This window comes from Eurosta solidaginis, chromosome 2 (assembly GCF_040869045.1).
Source record: "Eurosta solidaginis isolate ZX-2024a chromosome 2, ASM4086904v1, whole genome shotgun sequence".
NCBI lineage: Eukaryota > Metazoa > Arthropoda > Insecta > Diptera > Tephritidae > Eurosta > Eurosta solidaginis.
In genome coordinates, this window is record NC_090320.1 from 263,957,016 (window position 1) to 263,973,101 (window position 16,086).

General features: G+C 35.7%; 1 protein-coding gene across 9 annotated transcripts in view; it reads right to left on the minus strand.

The window, feature by feature from the left end:
* Nucleotides 1-16,086, minus strand: part of LOC137240881 (ethanolaminephosphotransferase 1) — a 55,253-nt gene that overhangs the window by 14,849 nt on the left and 24,318 nt on the right. For 8 of the 9 annotated variants that reach the window (XM_067767812.1, XM_067767809.1, XM_067767811.1 and 5 more), the window contains exons 3-7: nucleotides 11,022-11,090; nucleotides 7,727-7,910; nucleotides 4,789-5,045; nucleotides 1,522-1,679; nucleotides 1,159-1,339 (exon numbers count right to left, since the gene is read on the minus strand). In XM_067767812.1, the coding sequence (XP_067623913.1) occupies nucleotides 1,159-1,339; nucleotides 1,522-1,679; nucleotides 4,789-5,045; nucleotides 7,727-7,910; nucleotides 11,022-11,090 (849 nt within the window). The remainder of the gene's footprint in view (nucleotides 1-1,158; nucleotides 1,340-1,521; nucleotides 1,680-4,788; nucleotides 5,046-7,726; nucleotides 7,911-11,021; nucleotides 11,091-16,086) is intronic. The other variant, XM_067767813.1, reaches the window with a different exon arrangement.

Sequence of the window (16,086 nt, forward strand, 5' to 3'; positions counted from 1 at the left end):
CCAACTTAATAGGAAATTTGAGGCGTTTGAAATTTAAAGGCATATCTGTCGGCATTAATTGAATCCTTGGAATGAAAACTTTGTTGTTTTCGAAATTTCGCGAACAAATCATTGCTTCAATGACATTGGAAGTTTTTTGATGATAAGCCTTGTCGCATTACGTAGGCGCGGATGATCCAAATTACGAAGCATAATATTATGGATCCTTTTTAAGGATCATTAGATGAGAAGGAATTCCTGGTGGCTCTAAGGAGTTAAGAAACTCAACCGGACAATGCACAGCTTGCGATTCTTCCACGACTGTGTCAATGGATTGATAAGTAGTATCCTTTGTTTGAATTTTATATAGATAAAGATGACGTAGACAAACTGAAATTAACGAAAAATTTTAATGGCGGCAGATTACTAAACGTCCAAACGGAATAACAGCCAAACGCAGGTCTTTAGTTAAAATTTAGGCGTTAAAATAACCTAAGTTTGTACGGCAGCCATAGTTCTCAAAAATTCCATTTGTAGGGACGGTGCCACGCCTGCTTTTCCCCAATTGCACATTTTACTGGGGGTGTTAGGACTTAACGTCATATAGCTCCTTACCAATTATTATTATCCTACCATTACTACATCCAGAGATATATGCTACGGTATATTCCATTTGTATGGGAGGTGCCACGCCCCCTTCTCCTTCACCCAACATTTTCTTGGTGGTGTTAGCGATTGACCTCATATAACTCCTTACTGAATTTCAATGTTCTAGCTTGAATAACTTCAGAGTTATGCAGTATCAAAGATTCCATTTGTATGGCAGGTGCCACGCCCCTTTTATATATCGAAATTATTTTTAGCCTATGACCATCCCTGAAAGGTTTCAAGTGGGTTGTGCAAATTTGGTTGTGATCGGTCGATCCGTTTAGGACGCAACCCGACTATACCGACATACATACATAATTTGAATTTTATATACATATATAGATATCAATGAGCTGTGCTGAAACGTGGCCCTATTTGGTAGTAAAATATGTAAAATAAACCCTATCACACACCCTGTACTTTCCTTAAGTCGCAATCGAACAAAATTATTACAAATATCTCGTGTACGCTTATTCAGTATTCATTCTCAAGTACCACCCACCATTCAAACCACTCATGCACTGTACTTACCGCAATATTGGAAAACAACGTTCCAAAGAGGACGAATAATATGCGCGGCGACAGATCAATGATGTTATTACGCGAGAAAAAGCACCAAAATGTTGTAATAGCAAAAAGCCATAAAAAGGGGAAAAGAGGTCGCGCTGCTTCCATGAATGGACGCATTTTGCCGGTCTTATTTTTGTATGATCTATAAAATGGTAAGGAGAAAACGAGATATGAATAGGAGAATGGGTATGTGTGTTGTTGAAAAAGCAATTTCAGTTAGAGTTTAGTTATATGCAATTTGAAAAGAAATTCAGCAAATATACATTTTAAGTGTAATTATATTTTATTTTGCAATTTTGCAAATCCAATGAATAGTTTACTTACAAATAAATATTTTTTATGATAACAGGATGACTGCTCACAATAGGGGAACCTCCTAAGACAATCTCAAAAAATGTTGCCATTCTAAGATTTAAAAACGGTCGCGCATGCCATATTTGTGGACCAACAAGTGTTGTTAGGAATAGTACAAATGTTACACCCTGTGGAAGAGTAGGAAAGAAAAAAAGGAAAGAGAAGAAAATAGAACATAATAAGTGGCAAGTATTAGTGAGTTGATATTTATGTGCAATATTTTCTAAGATTAATTCAACCTGCTAGATTTTTAAAGAGTTTGGTATGTGTCAATAAAAACAGAGTAATCAATATGAAAAAAGTTTTCTTACTACTGCCAATTTATTAGTCACCCTGTCCTTACTCTATCCTAGATATTTATTATAACAGCAGTAAGCCAAATATCCAAAAGAAGTAAGTAAGCTATACAGTAATTATTATCGCTTACTAGAGAATATCAGATGCATACGTGCTAGGATATGGAGAAGGATGCTCTTGAGATAAATGAAATCTGTCGGCTTCTTTGACCTGAAAGGAAGCCGGTAGGAGTTGATATCCCTCGATGTTGTTATCAACTCTTATCAACTGCGCAGAAAGGTGTTTAGCCCAGGCATGCTTAACCAACGAACCGATATCATTTCGTTACAATAATTAACGTTAATAAACGAAACAAAGTCATTTCGTTTCGTTTATTAACGTTAAGAACGTCAAATAAACGAAATGATTTTGTTTCGTTTTCTGCCATATCAAAACGAAATCAAATCGTTAATTTCAAACTATGCTGGCAAAGCTGATTATGGCGGAGTCATTGAAGGTGAAAGCATTAGCCAAGCTGATTGCAACTTTTATCATGAATTTTGACAGTACGAACATTTCTCAGAGTATTTTTGACATTACCACCAACGAATTACACAAACAAATTACATGGAGTTTGTGTGTGTATGTCCGCTCGCTGTTACCACCTTACGGATTCACCATGGCTATAGCATTGCCAGCACAATTCAAACATAAAGTATCACTTTTTTGTTAACGTTTTTAACGTTAACGAAAGCTTTTCGTTTCGGTTAAAAACGAGATACAATTTATCTTGATAATTTCTTTATCGATAATATTTCGAAGTGTTTCAACGGAAACGGTGGAAATCTTTTGATAAACGATTAGCTTAACATTAAGGTGCATCCTAAAATCATTAAGGTGCATCCATGCTAAACCAGCCTTTAATGGATATCTTTAGGCTATTAATCACCATGCCAAGATAGAGAGAGAAAAGAAACCGTTCTCCACTACCACCTTATCATTCGAAATGAACATTCCTACAACACAGAACAAGCACGAATTTAATGCGACCAAAATAGAAGCCATTCAATAAGTAATATTTAGAAGCACAGCCACAAATACGGGATACTTGGCACGTGGCCTGCACAAATAAAGAATGGAGTGCTCTTTAATCGAGGAGGTAACAGCTGTGTTCGAAATGGTTTCAAAGAAAGGGTTATCCAAACTTTAAAACGCTGTACAATACCTCTCTGCAAATTGTGTTAGTACGAGAAGCAAGACTGATCAATTAATTACTTCCATAACCGCTCCCTAGATAGCTTGCCCGAGGTATGGGAATCGTATATTTCGATCCTTCTAACTGATTGCTTTGAAGCAATAGAAGCTGTCATCTATGCCCAATGTATTGAAAATCCAATTGTAAACTCTCTGCTCTCTAACCTAAAGTGGTAAATATTAAGCTGGAAACCACAACATGGTTTCCTCTCTCTACTGCAATAAGCTTTGCGTTATATACAGAATTCTCCCTCACTCAGCAGAAATGGGCTTAAAGTAGTGGGCTACGACTGGTGTCATCATCATTATAATACAGAGATCACTGAGGTAGGCTTTCGATTTAGAGGAGATTGCAGGACGAAAATTACAAGTATAAAAGTTAAAAGTTCAGTTTTTTTATAGTATCGAGTGTTAGGAGTGCTAACGGCAGTGCAGATAGTAGCAACTAGCGCAGATAAGAATGCATTCAAAAGAGTTCTACAGAAAATGTGGGATATGGGGTCAGACTCTATGGCACAGAGGTGCAAGACGGTTATTAAATCAATAAGAAGCACTGCTCGGTGGAATTCATTTGAGGTGAGCTACATGAATAGCGGTCTAGGACAAGTTGAGCTATCTATCTGTGATCACAAGGGCAATTAGATCCTAACATTCATAAAATTTAGCCGTACTAAGGCATATGATATTTTATTAGACCACTCTCGATAATGACTCCAATATCGTAATAAGAACGCATACAGACCGTGTAGCAGTCTTTCTGACATGAAACGATTGAAAAATAGGGTTCTCCCTAGGAGATTCCATATCTCAGTTGTTACGTTTAGTTCATCAACTATTTGTGGAGTGGAAATTTTTTTATTCGCAACATTGTCGGCCGCGTCCACATCTATGATTCTTCTGAGTTGAGCGAGTAAGCTTCAATCCGAGATTTTCGATTTTCAGAAGCCACGTAAAGCATTACAGGACACAAATGCACAGCTTTTCCAGCTCTTCCAGCGAGCGAGTCCAGTAGAGTTTGCAAGGTGACTCTTATCCATTCTTAAGTTTATTAAAAGAAGTATATTCAAATTATATACGGTTTTCATCGGACACTGGTCAAATGTGAGTTAGGAAATGAATGGAGCACATACTGTGAAGCTGTTCAGCGCGCTGTCGGATCGGACGGAAAAACCTCTCGAAAACCCATCTTCGATGGCTTCCTAGTCCTCAACTTTGTAGAGTTGGTAGAGCTCAGCAATGGAATGGATAAACTCAGATGAGACTTACACCGGTAGTTTTAAAAATTTTTCAGTGTTTTACAATTTTTTCGTTGGTTAATTTACGAGTAGTCATGCCAAAAATATTGCTAATTTGAGTCAGAGGGGACTCGCCACGAACGCGGCTAAATATGTTATCGTTTTAATGTCAACGTTGCTAAAATAATACTCGATTGCCTAAAGTCATTCAAAACTTAATTTTATTCATTTCAAAATTTAACTCGAAGCCTACTAAAAACAAATTAAATGCATTTTCCATTCTTCATACATCGCAATTCGTTTGCAATTCAAAATTATAAAAACACAATTTTCATTATCTTCTACATACCCAAATAAGGATACAGAATAGTTTTCACATTTAATATATTCAATGCCCCCAGCAATGGCATTTAGCCACAATCATAATATTAAGTATACTTATACCGATTTTTATTTTGTCATTCAAACTTACCCACATCGTAAAATCATAGCCCCAAGGCAGGAACATAACACCGGTGTTGTATTTTTCGACATGCGTCAAATAAAAATTCAGCAGAACATTCCATATAACGAAAAACATATGAATTGGGGGCAACTCATCTGTGCCAAATAGTGAAAACATATAAATTGGTATCAGCACAGCCGAATAGGAATCCAAACCGTGATCGAATAGCTCACCAAGTGGGCTACTAGTGCCGGTACGTCGCGCCTGCTTACCATCCATGCCATCTGCATACGTAGGAGGGGAAAGAGGAGATAAAATTTAATAACAAAACTACAGAAAGAGGCTAACGCTATAAAGTATGCAATGAGAGTGATAAATATGTTTGTATGTTTGATGAATTCGCTGCACTCAATACGAAACTTTACGTCATTGCCAAATAGCCGGATATATTGAAGTGAGCAATACGTAAACAATTTCATAATTAGGGGTGGTAATTGCAGTTGATTTTCATACCGAAAGATAATAGCGTATTTTTAAACAAATTTTATACTGAACTACATACGTACCCAGAACATGTTTCTAAATGCACACTTTCCGAACATCCTAGAAATGGCAGTGGAAGGAAGAGGAAAGGCGCATTAAAAAGCACCTGTTATGATTACTGACAAATTCTTGGCAAACAAAAAGCTTCTCACTGCATATATCAGCGGTTGCATAGGCCAAAGCGCGGTTTTCGGCACGAAGACGAGCAGTAAATAACATAAACTGATCAAACATTTCTGTCCAATAAGACTCCATGCTTGAAAATAACTTAGAGATTATTACTGCACATGGCCCAAACGAAAGACTGGAAAGAAAAGACCGATCTCGACTTTGGATAGATCCTCTGGAGGTCCAAGTGAGCCGAGGCCGAGGTCTTGTTTTGATAAAACCTGGACAGTCAAGCATAAAGTCTCTGGATGTATCCACCTCATCATCCTCCAAACAGCTGCACTAGAAAGAATCTTCGAGTATATTAAGACATGCCGTATATAAACCTAACGAACAATGAACGTTGAGAACCCCAATCACCATAAACAGATGAGCAATAGGGAAACTAACAACTTAGACATACCACCAGCTATCCATTTTCTACCGGAGGTTCATTAGTATCATCGAAGACCACAGGTGACCAACAGAACTCCAAATTCTTAACATCCGCTTCAATTTCAACTGGCAATTTAGCTCGGGATCCATATTATTCTAATCGTAAATTGACTCAATCAGCCCTAAGTGAGATAAATACTGCCTATATTCCAAGACACTTTCCCAAGCAGCGCATATAACACAGCTATCACCTGCTTCTCTGTTTGGAGCTTTCGAGGTAGTTGCTTTCTTGCTATTGGGATTTCTCTGTTTTCATTCTTGGACGTGTATGTATTGTCAATACCTCATTATCCTGAAAATGGAGCCTTTTATCATCCAAAAATGAGACACATCTTCTTCAGACTATCGCAGTGTCTACGTTTCATTCCATCTCTTCTCTTACTACTAGCAGTATCGAGGGATTCTCGCTGCAAAGCTCTTTCTTTCACCTATTTCTTCTGACTCGCGGACACATACCAAACACACTATTTTTAACGCTGATATTTACCATAGTTAGGCTCTCCTATTCCCTCTGCTCCGGAGCTTTTTCCACCTTTCGTCTGTGTTCGGACTTGCCTGCCATCATTAACTTTGCAGCCCAATTATCACATGTTCTTTTCCACATTCTTTGCCGTTGACTAGCCCGGTTGTATTAGGTTAAGATGCGGAGAATGGGAAAACGTTTTTTTATTCCAAAGAAAGAAGTTTGTTGTAAGATCTCAAGTTTTTCACCAGTTATTTTATGGCCAACGGATAGATGGCCATGCAAATACCAATACACTGAATACTTTCCTGGATTGTATTTGATTTATGAAATCCCTTCTCGAATTTCTTAGAACGGGGACGGTGCATTTTTTTTTTCAGTAAAAAATATAGTCTTGTAATATGCCCAGATCCTAAAAACTCTACATAAAATTTCATGAAATCCGTTGGTTTTCTGTGAAAGTGCAACAAACCAGAAATCTACTGTGGCGAATTTTAAGAAACCCTCAATAAATATGCACTTTCTGTTATAGTTCGAATTGCTGAATAGTCGAAAAAATAGCTCAAGTATTCAGTATAAAAAATGCTCTCTATTTTCAACACTACAATGGTAGTAGCATTTCACAATTAAATTCCTCGCGTATTTCACTTACAAGGTTTTAAATTCAAATTGATTGACTGTTTCTAAGGTTTTATACTCGCAGCTCTTCGTTCACCTATTACTTCTAAAGTCTACACTTTTCACGAACAGCCTTCTCGAATACTTGCTTATTTATTTCTTGTTTCTGTGTCTCATAGCATCTTATTTATTTCTCTTTTCCGTCTTGTATATACATACATATATGTGTGTATATGCCTGAGTAATATGCGCTCTTTATTACTGTTTACATCTCTTCATCTGATATTCACTGTTGCCGTGCGTGTATATGTGAGTAATATGCGCTATACATCTCCGCATCTTAAACTCTCTGTTGCTTCTATGCATATGGCTGTGGCCGTTTTCCATTTCATACGGTTTCCCTACTGCTATTGTCGTCCAGCATTTATTACAAGCGAAATGTCAATACACTAGCGAATTTGTATTATAAGCAAAAAAAATTTGTAACACGTGGCGTATGAGTAACATTACTAAAATTCTTAGTTGCATTTTAAATGACAAAACGAAAATAATAATGTCATCTCTAAAAGCAAAACTAAAATCGTGCAAAAACAACCTATTTTACCTGAGTTCCACTGGCATATTTTATATACATACGTTTGTTTGTCTGTGTAAGTGTTTGTATGTGTGTGTATGTTTTTTATGCCGCCTAAAGCTATAGCATAGCCAAAACAGCTCAACCAATGTCACAAAACTTACCTAAATTGTAATAGAGTAAAATATTAATGGCCGCCATTGACCAAACCCAGCGCGGTACGGTGTGTTCTGCCATATTTGCACCCTGAAAATCCCAATCGTAATATGCAATTAAAATGAAATTGACCACGGTCAACAGGAAGCCGATGAATGTGATGAGATTTGGTGCGAGCCATTTTGGTAGGAACTGTAATAAAATATATTACTTAAACATGAAAACAGAGTACATTTTGTTAACTATTCATTGTACATATGTATATGTGTGTATGTATGTATGTATGTATGTATGTATATGTGCATGTACAATTAAAATACTACTAGTTGGAGATTTTACATTTGTACTGTTATTCGAAAATAACTATTTGTACAACATGAAAATAAATCCAGAGTGGGCATCCGTTCGTATTTAGATGTGTTAGTACATTAAACTGATTTAAAAAAAGAAATTCTTCTAAGCAGTCTGACAAATTTTTGGCTTTTGCCGAAGACCTCACACCTGTTATGAATGGAGCAGAATACTAATGTGTAGAAATTTCAAAATTCATAAAATCTGAACAATCAATTGTATGGCATATATATTATTATTATTTATTAAAAAGATTAGGAACTTACGTTAAACCTCTTATATGAACAATCATTGGGTGGAATACAATTATATATATATATGACCGATCTCGAAAATTATTTCAGACAACAATGTATGCCTCTTAAAATCAGGAATAAACGACAAAAACCCTGTTTTCCGAAAAATCGGTTGTAATGCGCATACCTTGCTATAGTGGTCCGCCCCGGCAGGTTTCGATAAATTATCAATCGCACACCCTAATATACCAGCTCAAGATACCTCAAATATTGAATGACTAATTTGCGTTCCAGCAGAGAGCCGGACAAACAGACTGACGAACATGGCTAAATCAACTCAGCTCGTCATCCTGATCATCAGTATACTTATTGGTAGGTCTATTTATTCTCCTTTAAGGACTCAAATTTTTGCCACTCGTGACAAACTTAATATAACATTTAATTTTCATGAAAGGTATAAAAAGTGTTGTTGAAGCGTTAGATTTTTTATGAAAGCGTAAAACATTATTTAAATGGACAAAATGTTTGGCAAAAAAATAAAAAATTATTAAAGGTATCGCCAGATAGTTGTTTTATTCTGACAGAGCCTGACAGTTCGAACCTTGGCACCGATAATCACATGCGATTCAATTTCGTATTTGTCCTTAGAAGTCTAAAATAATCAGCACATATTTAGGATGGATAAAGTGACCGACACAGGAAAGCCAAATCGAACCTAGAGTCAATACCGAAGCCTAAACGAAACTAACAGCAAAGCCGACAGCGTAACCTGAACCGGGACCTTAACCGAAACTCATATCATAAATGACATGGAATGTGAAATCGGCAAGGGAAATATTATACTTAAGGCCCTCATATCAAACATTTTAATTTATGAATTCAATATCGATAGAATTTTACTAACAAAACACAGTCATATCCGTACGTCCGTTCGTCCATCGGTAAGACCTATAACCCCTAAATCAGACTTCTCTGCTTCACATACGAAGAAGCGCTAGTCAAAAGATAGTTTGTTTGGATCTGTACTAATATCACAGTCATATGGCCTTAGCTAGAAATAAGAAGGAAGAAAGTGTAAGGGGCCCTGACTGTAGCACATTTTTAATGGCTAAAGAAAGAGAAAGAGATACTATTGAGTATGTGTGTATTCAGACTATATGTGACTTCATAGGACTAGTTGATTTTTTGTTTTGGGCAGCCAAGGCTATCTGTTTTTACTCGCCATTCAGTATTCTGAGTTCGGATGAACATTCTCATAAAGCATTTTGGAATAATTGTTGGTAGAATGAAGACCGGGTTTCGAATTCGGTGACTGCTTTGCGCCTTTGTGAATTGCTGAAGGATAAAGTGTAGCTAAGAGCTATTACGAGATCCCCGAGAGGAGGATTGCTATCACCATTTCGTGTAAGCTACAGTAATCCGGCAGGCTGTAGGATCTGTTTATTTCCGGATCAGAACAGTATACCGCACACCCAACTCCTTTCACTACTTTTTGGGGTTAATTTTATTTAACTAAGGAAATATGTCGATAAGAAGGCAACATTATTTTTCTTTGATACCACAGAGAAGTCCTATGGGTGCAGCCATCGTAAGCCAAGAAGATTTTACCTAATGATGGTAAAGTCTCTGCTGTTAGCAACAAAAGCAAAACTGAACTTGATACTCACCTATACACTAACAACGGCTGGAATGTATTTGTATATGTGGTCTTAAGGCTGTGATAGTATTCATCAAGCACATATGCATGATGAGTCGAAAACACCTTAAGACATTTTAATTAGTTACTGCTATCCCAGGTCTAATACGGTGAGTTAATCTGCAATGTGACTACTTAATTCAGGGTATCGCAGCACTAAGCGGCAATCAGACTGCACTCAATACATTACCTTTATGTGAGACTAAATCCCAACCAGTATTAGAATGTGTGGAAGAGCTAAACGGGCTATTAGCCCCCTCCCATTGGCGAATCGTTATCGGTTCTGTGACATAGCGGAAGAGACTGCTGATCACATTATTCTCGAGTGCGATGTTTGGTACGGAAAGGAGAGATATATCCTAGCTCATCTTAGAGCATAAGCAAATATACAAAGCCTCTTCAATTAATTTCTGGAATGTATTCTATTTCCAAGCACAGGCTTACATTTACCAGCTCAAAAAAGGTAATAACAGGCTTTCGTCGACGAATGTTCTTAATCCTTAACGTAATTGTTTTAGAATACTGATATTCAAAAGATTTTGATCAAATTTATATAAATAATCAGAATTCACGGCCGATGAAATTAACATGCTGTTAATAGGCCTTCTATTATGCAAGTCCAATTTTTGCAATCAGTCTAATTTACGTAGATGTATGAAAACAAGTGCAAAACTACTTTCCTTCAACACAGACTTTGCTTAGGGAATTGCCGCAATTTTTAGGTTCCAGTGCGGTGCAACGGATGCCAAAAACTGGCAAAAGTAAGGACATTTTAAATAGTAATGAGTCTTATGTTTACAAATACACATATACCCAAAAACCAAAGTGCTTATTAAATTTTTATAAGCGAAGGCACACATATACATACGTATTCACTCGTAGGTATGCATGTATTTAGCTACAGCGCACATATTCACATGTGCATACAACACTTTTCAAACACAAAGATAACTGCAGTCAAAAGGATTTTTTTTTTAACTTTAAACAAATGTACCCTCACTTAGTCCTTTCACAACTTACCTGTACACACCAATTCCAAAAAGGATGCATAACATAGACGCTGATGTAGCCGGTGTCGATGCAACTGTACTGCAAAAAAGAATATAAAAAACAACAAAAACCAATGAATAAAAAATATATGAAATTGTTGTTTTTTGATATAGAAAAAAAGAATTCATAAGGTGGGAATAAAATCGCTTGCAAAAGCTGAAAAATAAATATAAATCAAAGTTGTTGGTACAAAATCAAGCGAGTTTGTGCTGGTATTAGTAATAGCGGCAAAGATAAAGGTGGCAGAGCTGGCGCGCATTTCAATTAATTTTCAAACAAATCTATGTGGAATCTTGTAGTATGTTTTTATTTTTTCTTTATTTTTTGTAATTGAATTTTATGATGCTTACTCAGATTCAATATCCGCAATACTACAAGCAAATACTTGACATTCAAAGAGATGAGTACTCGCGCATTTTATGAATCATTTCGTTGCATACTTTTAGGGCCAAAACGGATTGCATAACTCATTAATTATGCACAATAAGTATTTTTTTGATCTGTTGGCATCTTTCTGGGGGATTCTTGAATATAAGCGCAAGTGTACTCACTACTCTACACACGTAGAGTTAATATGAGGGATATCAAAGCAAAGAAGGGAAATAAGGAAAGGAAAAGAAAGGAAAGGAAAAGAAAGAAAGGAAAGGAGAGGAAAGGTAAGGAAAGGAAAGGAAAGGAAAGGAAAGGAAAGGAAAGGAAAGGAAAGGAAAGGAAAGGAAAGGAAAATAAAAGAAAGGAAAAGAAAGAAAGGAAAGGAAAGGAAAGGAAAGGAAAGGAAAGGAAAGGAAAGGAAAGGAAAGGAAAGGAGAGGAAAGGAAGGAAAGGAAAGGAAAGGAAAGGAAAGGAAAGGAAAGGAAAGGAAAGGAAAGGAAAGGAAAGGAAAGGAAAGGAAAGGAAAGTAAAGGAGAGGAAAGGAAAGGAAGGGAAAGAAAGAAAAGTAAAGAATAGTAAAGTAAGCGAAGGAAAAGAAAGGAAAGGAAGATGGATTATCGACATGGTGTATACGAACTATCGGTTTGTTATCGAAATATTATAAATTTATCACCGTTGGCAAAAAGTAGCAATGAGGTATCGATTTTTTAACGAGTTATCACTTAGTTAGCGATTTATTATTCAAAAGTTAACGATTATTTGTCGAAAAGTTGTCTATATGCCATCAAAAAGTCATTAAAAATTATTATCGGAAAGTTATATACTTGTTATCGGAGTGTGGCAAGTTTTTTATCGGCGTTTTATCGATTTACAATAAAAAAATATACTATTTATCCATTTTCTGTCAGAAAGTTTTTATCAAAAACTATGGAAATATTATATATAAAATTATCGATATGCTGTGGTAAAAATATCGATTTTTTATCGAAAATACATCTATTCGTCATTAAAAAGTTATCAATTTATTTTAGAAAAGGTATTCTTAGGCCTAATATACATATACTCGCTGTTAGTTCTGATTTCTGAGGCCTTAGTATATTGGCGAAAGATTATCTTGCATTGAAGGAAAACAAGATTTAAGGCTTTCTGTCGCTACCTTGCATATCAATGTTGGCGGATATAATCCGACACTATAATTGAAATGAAATGTAAAGTCCTCCCTTGACGACGAAAAACAAACTCTATAAATCTCTCACCGTACATGTCCTGATATAAGTACACTGAAAGAAATGGCGCTACGCTGAAAGAAATGGTGCTAGTAAAATCAACAAATCGGTTCTGTTGTTCTTGACTTAACGGAGATTCGGTGAAATTTGTCGAATGATGGTTAATTCGACCGAGTTCTTTGTCAAGCGAACAAATTAGTTTAGTCATTTCAACAGAAGAGAAATTGTCGCTCTTAAGTTAAGAAAATTCTGTAAAATTGACAGATTCCAAATTAATCTAACAGATTTTTTTGTTAACACAACTGATATCACCGGTCATTTCAACAGCGCTCAACAGTCAATACAGTAGCAAATTTCAAAGAAGATTTTACGCTCACTGCGCTCTCTACTTTGTACTTATGTATGCTGTGTACTATATGTATACACATTAGGGTGCGCCTTATTTTTTGACTTTGAACTATGGGGCATAACACCCCCCCAAAAGTTGCATTAGAGTATAATATTATGTTCTACAAAAAATTTTGGCGATTGGATAATGGGAAGACGTGGCGCAACGAGGGTTAAGTTTGTAAGATTCATCAAAATTTTTTTAAAATCACAATATCTTCAGTACTATTGAACCGATTTTAAAAACTTTTTTTGCATTGGATAGGTAATTGAATTGCCTTTCATTTGAGGTACCACTGCTGTGGGTGCAAAACCGCGTATGTGCACAATTTCAAATTTTATTTTAAAAACAACCCTGGGCTACGCCATGCCAAGTCCTTCTGCGTAGTACAATAATAAACTGTTCGAAACTCTAAGCTTTAAGTGGAACTTCGTTTCCAGTTTGCTGCTATCTATTTTACCCATGTCTCTCTCAACATCTCTAGCCGTATGGATATATGTTTTAAGCCTAGCACTTAAATACCATGTTGTTATCCAGTGCCGGCTTGTAGAATCTCTACTTGATACTGGATTTACTGAGTGCTGTCTCACCAAACCAATTTCATAACTTGGCTAACCTAATGCTCTCAATTAGTGTCTATTATCATGAGGAAGGCATAACAGGCATGACCTGCTACGCAAGGCCCAATCCAATCATCTAAGTGGCTAATGATGATGAATGGAAAATCTGATAAATTGGTTCTTTTAAAATACTTCTGTGAGGCGTCATAAACTAAGCCTATCTTAAGCGCGCTTTAGCATTAATCATATTCACTTCACTCGTAAGTAAGAGTATCCCAGCAAAAACTTGTGCTATTAATACGAGTAGAAAGTGGACTGCCATTGATCTTTTTTGTCTATTGGATACATTTGGAATTAGCCAGTTTGAAATTTATGTAGCCAATATAAAACAGGTAAGGACGGGACTGTCTTCGGCTGTGCCGAAGACTTCATACCTTTCATGAATGGGGCTGAACAATAATCTTATGCCGTTCGTAATCTCCGAATAATCGGATGTATAAGATAAGAAATATATAATGAACAGATCTACATACCTAAACGATTTTTAAGATAAATATAAAATAAAAAATATGTAGGTACTTTGTGTGAGGATGGAAAGTTTCAGGTTTTTGGTGGTCTGCGTGTAAAAACTATGACTAAGAATCAGGTATTTCAACAATATATGACGTAAACGTAACTATTTGATGAAATTTGAAGAATTTTGAAAGCTTCTAGCCGTAAAAAAGGGGCAAAAAAATACAGTTTATATAGGGTATATAATATATATACCACCGATCTCTATGATTTTTTTAGACAACAATATATGCTATATACGTAAACATTTTGTGAAATTTGAAGCTTCTAGCTGTTAAAACGGGGCAGAAATTGCGCAAAGTTTCTTATCTGAACAATCGGTTGTATGAGATATATACTATGTATAATACCGATCTCAATGATTTTTTCAGACATCAATATATGCTATACACGTAAGCATTTGGTGAAATTTGAAGCTTCTAGCTGTTAAAATGGGGCCGAAATCGTAAAAAAAATATATATATACTATATATACCATCATATATATATTATACATATCACCGATCTCTTTTTTGACACAACAATACATACTATATGCGTAAGCAATCGGTGAAATTTGAAGCTTATAACTGTTAAAATGGGGTAGAAATTGCGAAAAGTTTCTTATCTGAACAATCGGTTGTATGAGATATATACTATATATACAACCGATCTCTATGATTTTTTCAGACAACAATATATGCTATATACGTAAGCAATCGGTGAAATTTGAAGCTTATAGCTGTTAAAATGGGGTAGAAATTGCGAAAAGTTTCTTATCTGAATAATCGGTTGTATAAGATATATACTATATATACAACTGATCTCTATGATTTTTTCAGACAACAATATATGCTATATACGTAAATATTCGGTGAAATTTGAAGCTTCTAGCTGTTAAAATGGGGCTAAAATTTGCGAATATATATATATATATATATACTATATATATATACTATATATACCACCATATATATACTATATATACCACCGATCTTTATGATTTTTTCAGACAACAATATATGCTATATACGTAAGCATTCGTTGAAATTTGAAGCCTCTAGCTCTTAAAATAGGGCAGTAATTACGAAAAGTTCCTTATCTGAACAATCGGTTGTGGGGGATATATACTATATATACGACCGATCTCATAAATTTTTTCAGGCAACAATATGTGCAATATACGAAAGTATATGGTGAAGTTTGAAGCTTCAATCTGTTAAATTGGGTAAGATATTACAAAAATCCTCTTTTTCTGAAAAATCGGTTGTATGGAGGATATATGCTATAGTGGTCCGATCCAGTCGGTTCCGACAAATGTCTAATCGGACACCCAAATACACCCGCTCACCAAATTTTATCAAGATATCTCAAAAATTGAGGGACTAGTTTGCATACAAACAGACAGACGGACAGACGGACATGGCTAAATCAACTCAGCTCTTCAACCTGATTATTTCGGTATAATGGTGGGTCTATCTATTTTCCTTTAAGGACTTACAATTTTCGGTTTCGTGACGAAATTAATATACCATTTCATTTTCATGAAAGGTATAAAAATAGGTAGGTACTTTGTGTGAGGATGCAAAGCTTCACGTTTTTGTGGTCTGCATGTAAAAACTATGACTACGAATCACGTATTTTAAAAATATATGACGTAAGCGTAACTATTTGATGGAAGTTGATGAATTTTGAAGCTTCTAGCCGTAAAAAAGGGGCAAAAATGACAGTTTATATGAAGTATATAATATATATACCACCGATCTCTATGATTTTTTCAGACAACAATATATGCTATATACGTAAGCATTTGGTGAAATTTGAAGCTTCTAGCTGTTAAAACGGGGCAGAAATTGCGCAAAGTTTCTTATCTGAACAATCGGTTGTATGAGATATATACTATGTATACCACCGATCTCAATGATTTTTTCAGACAT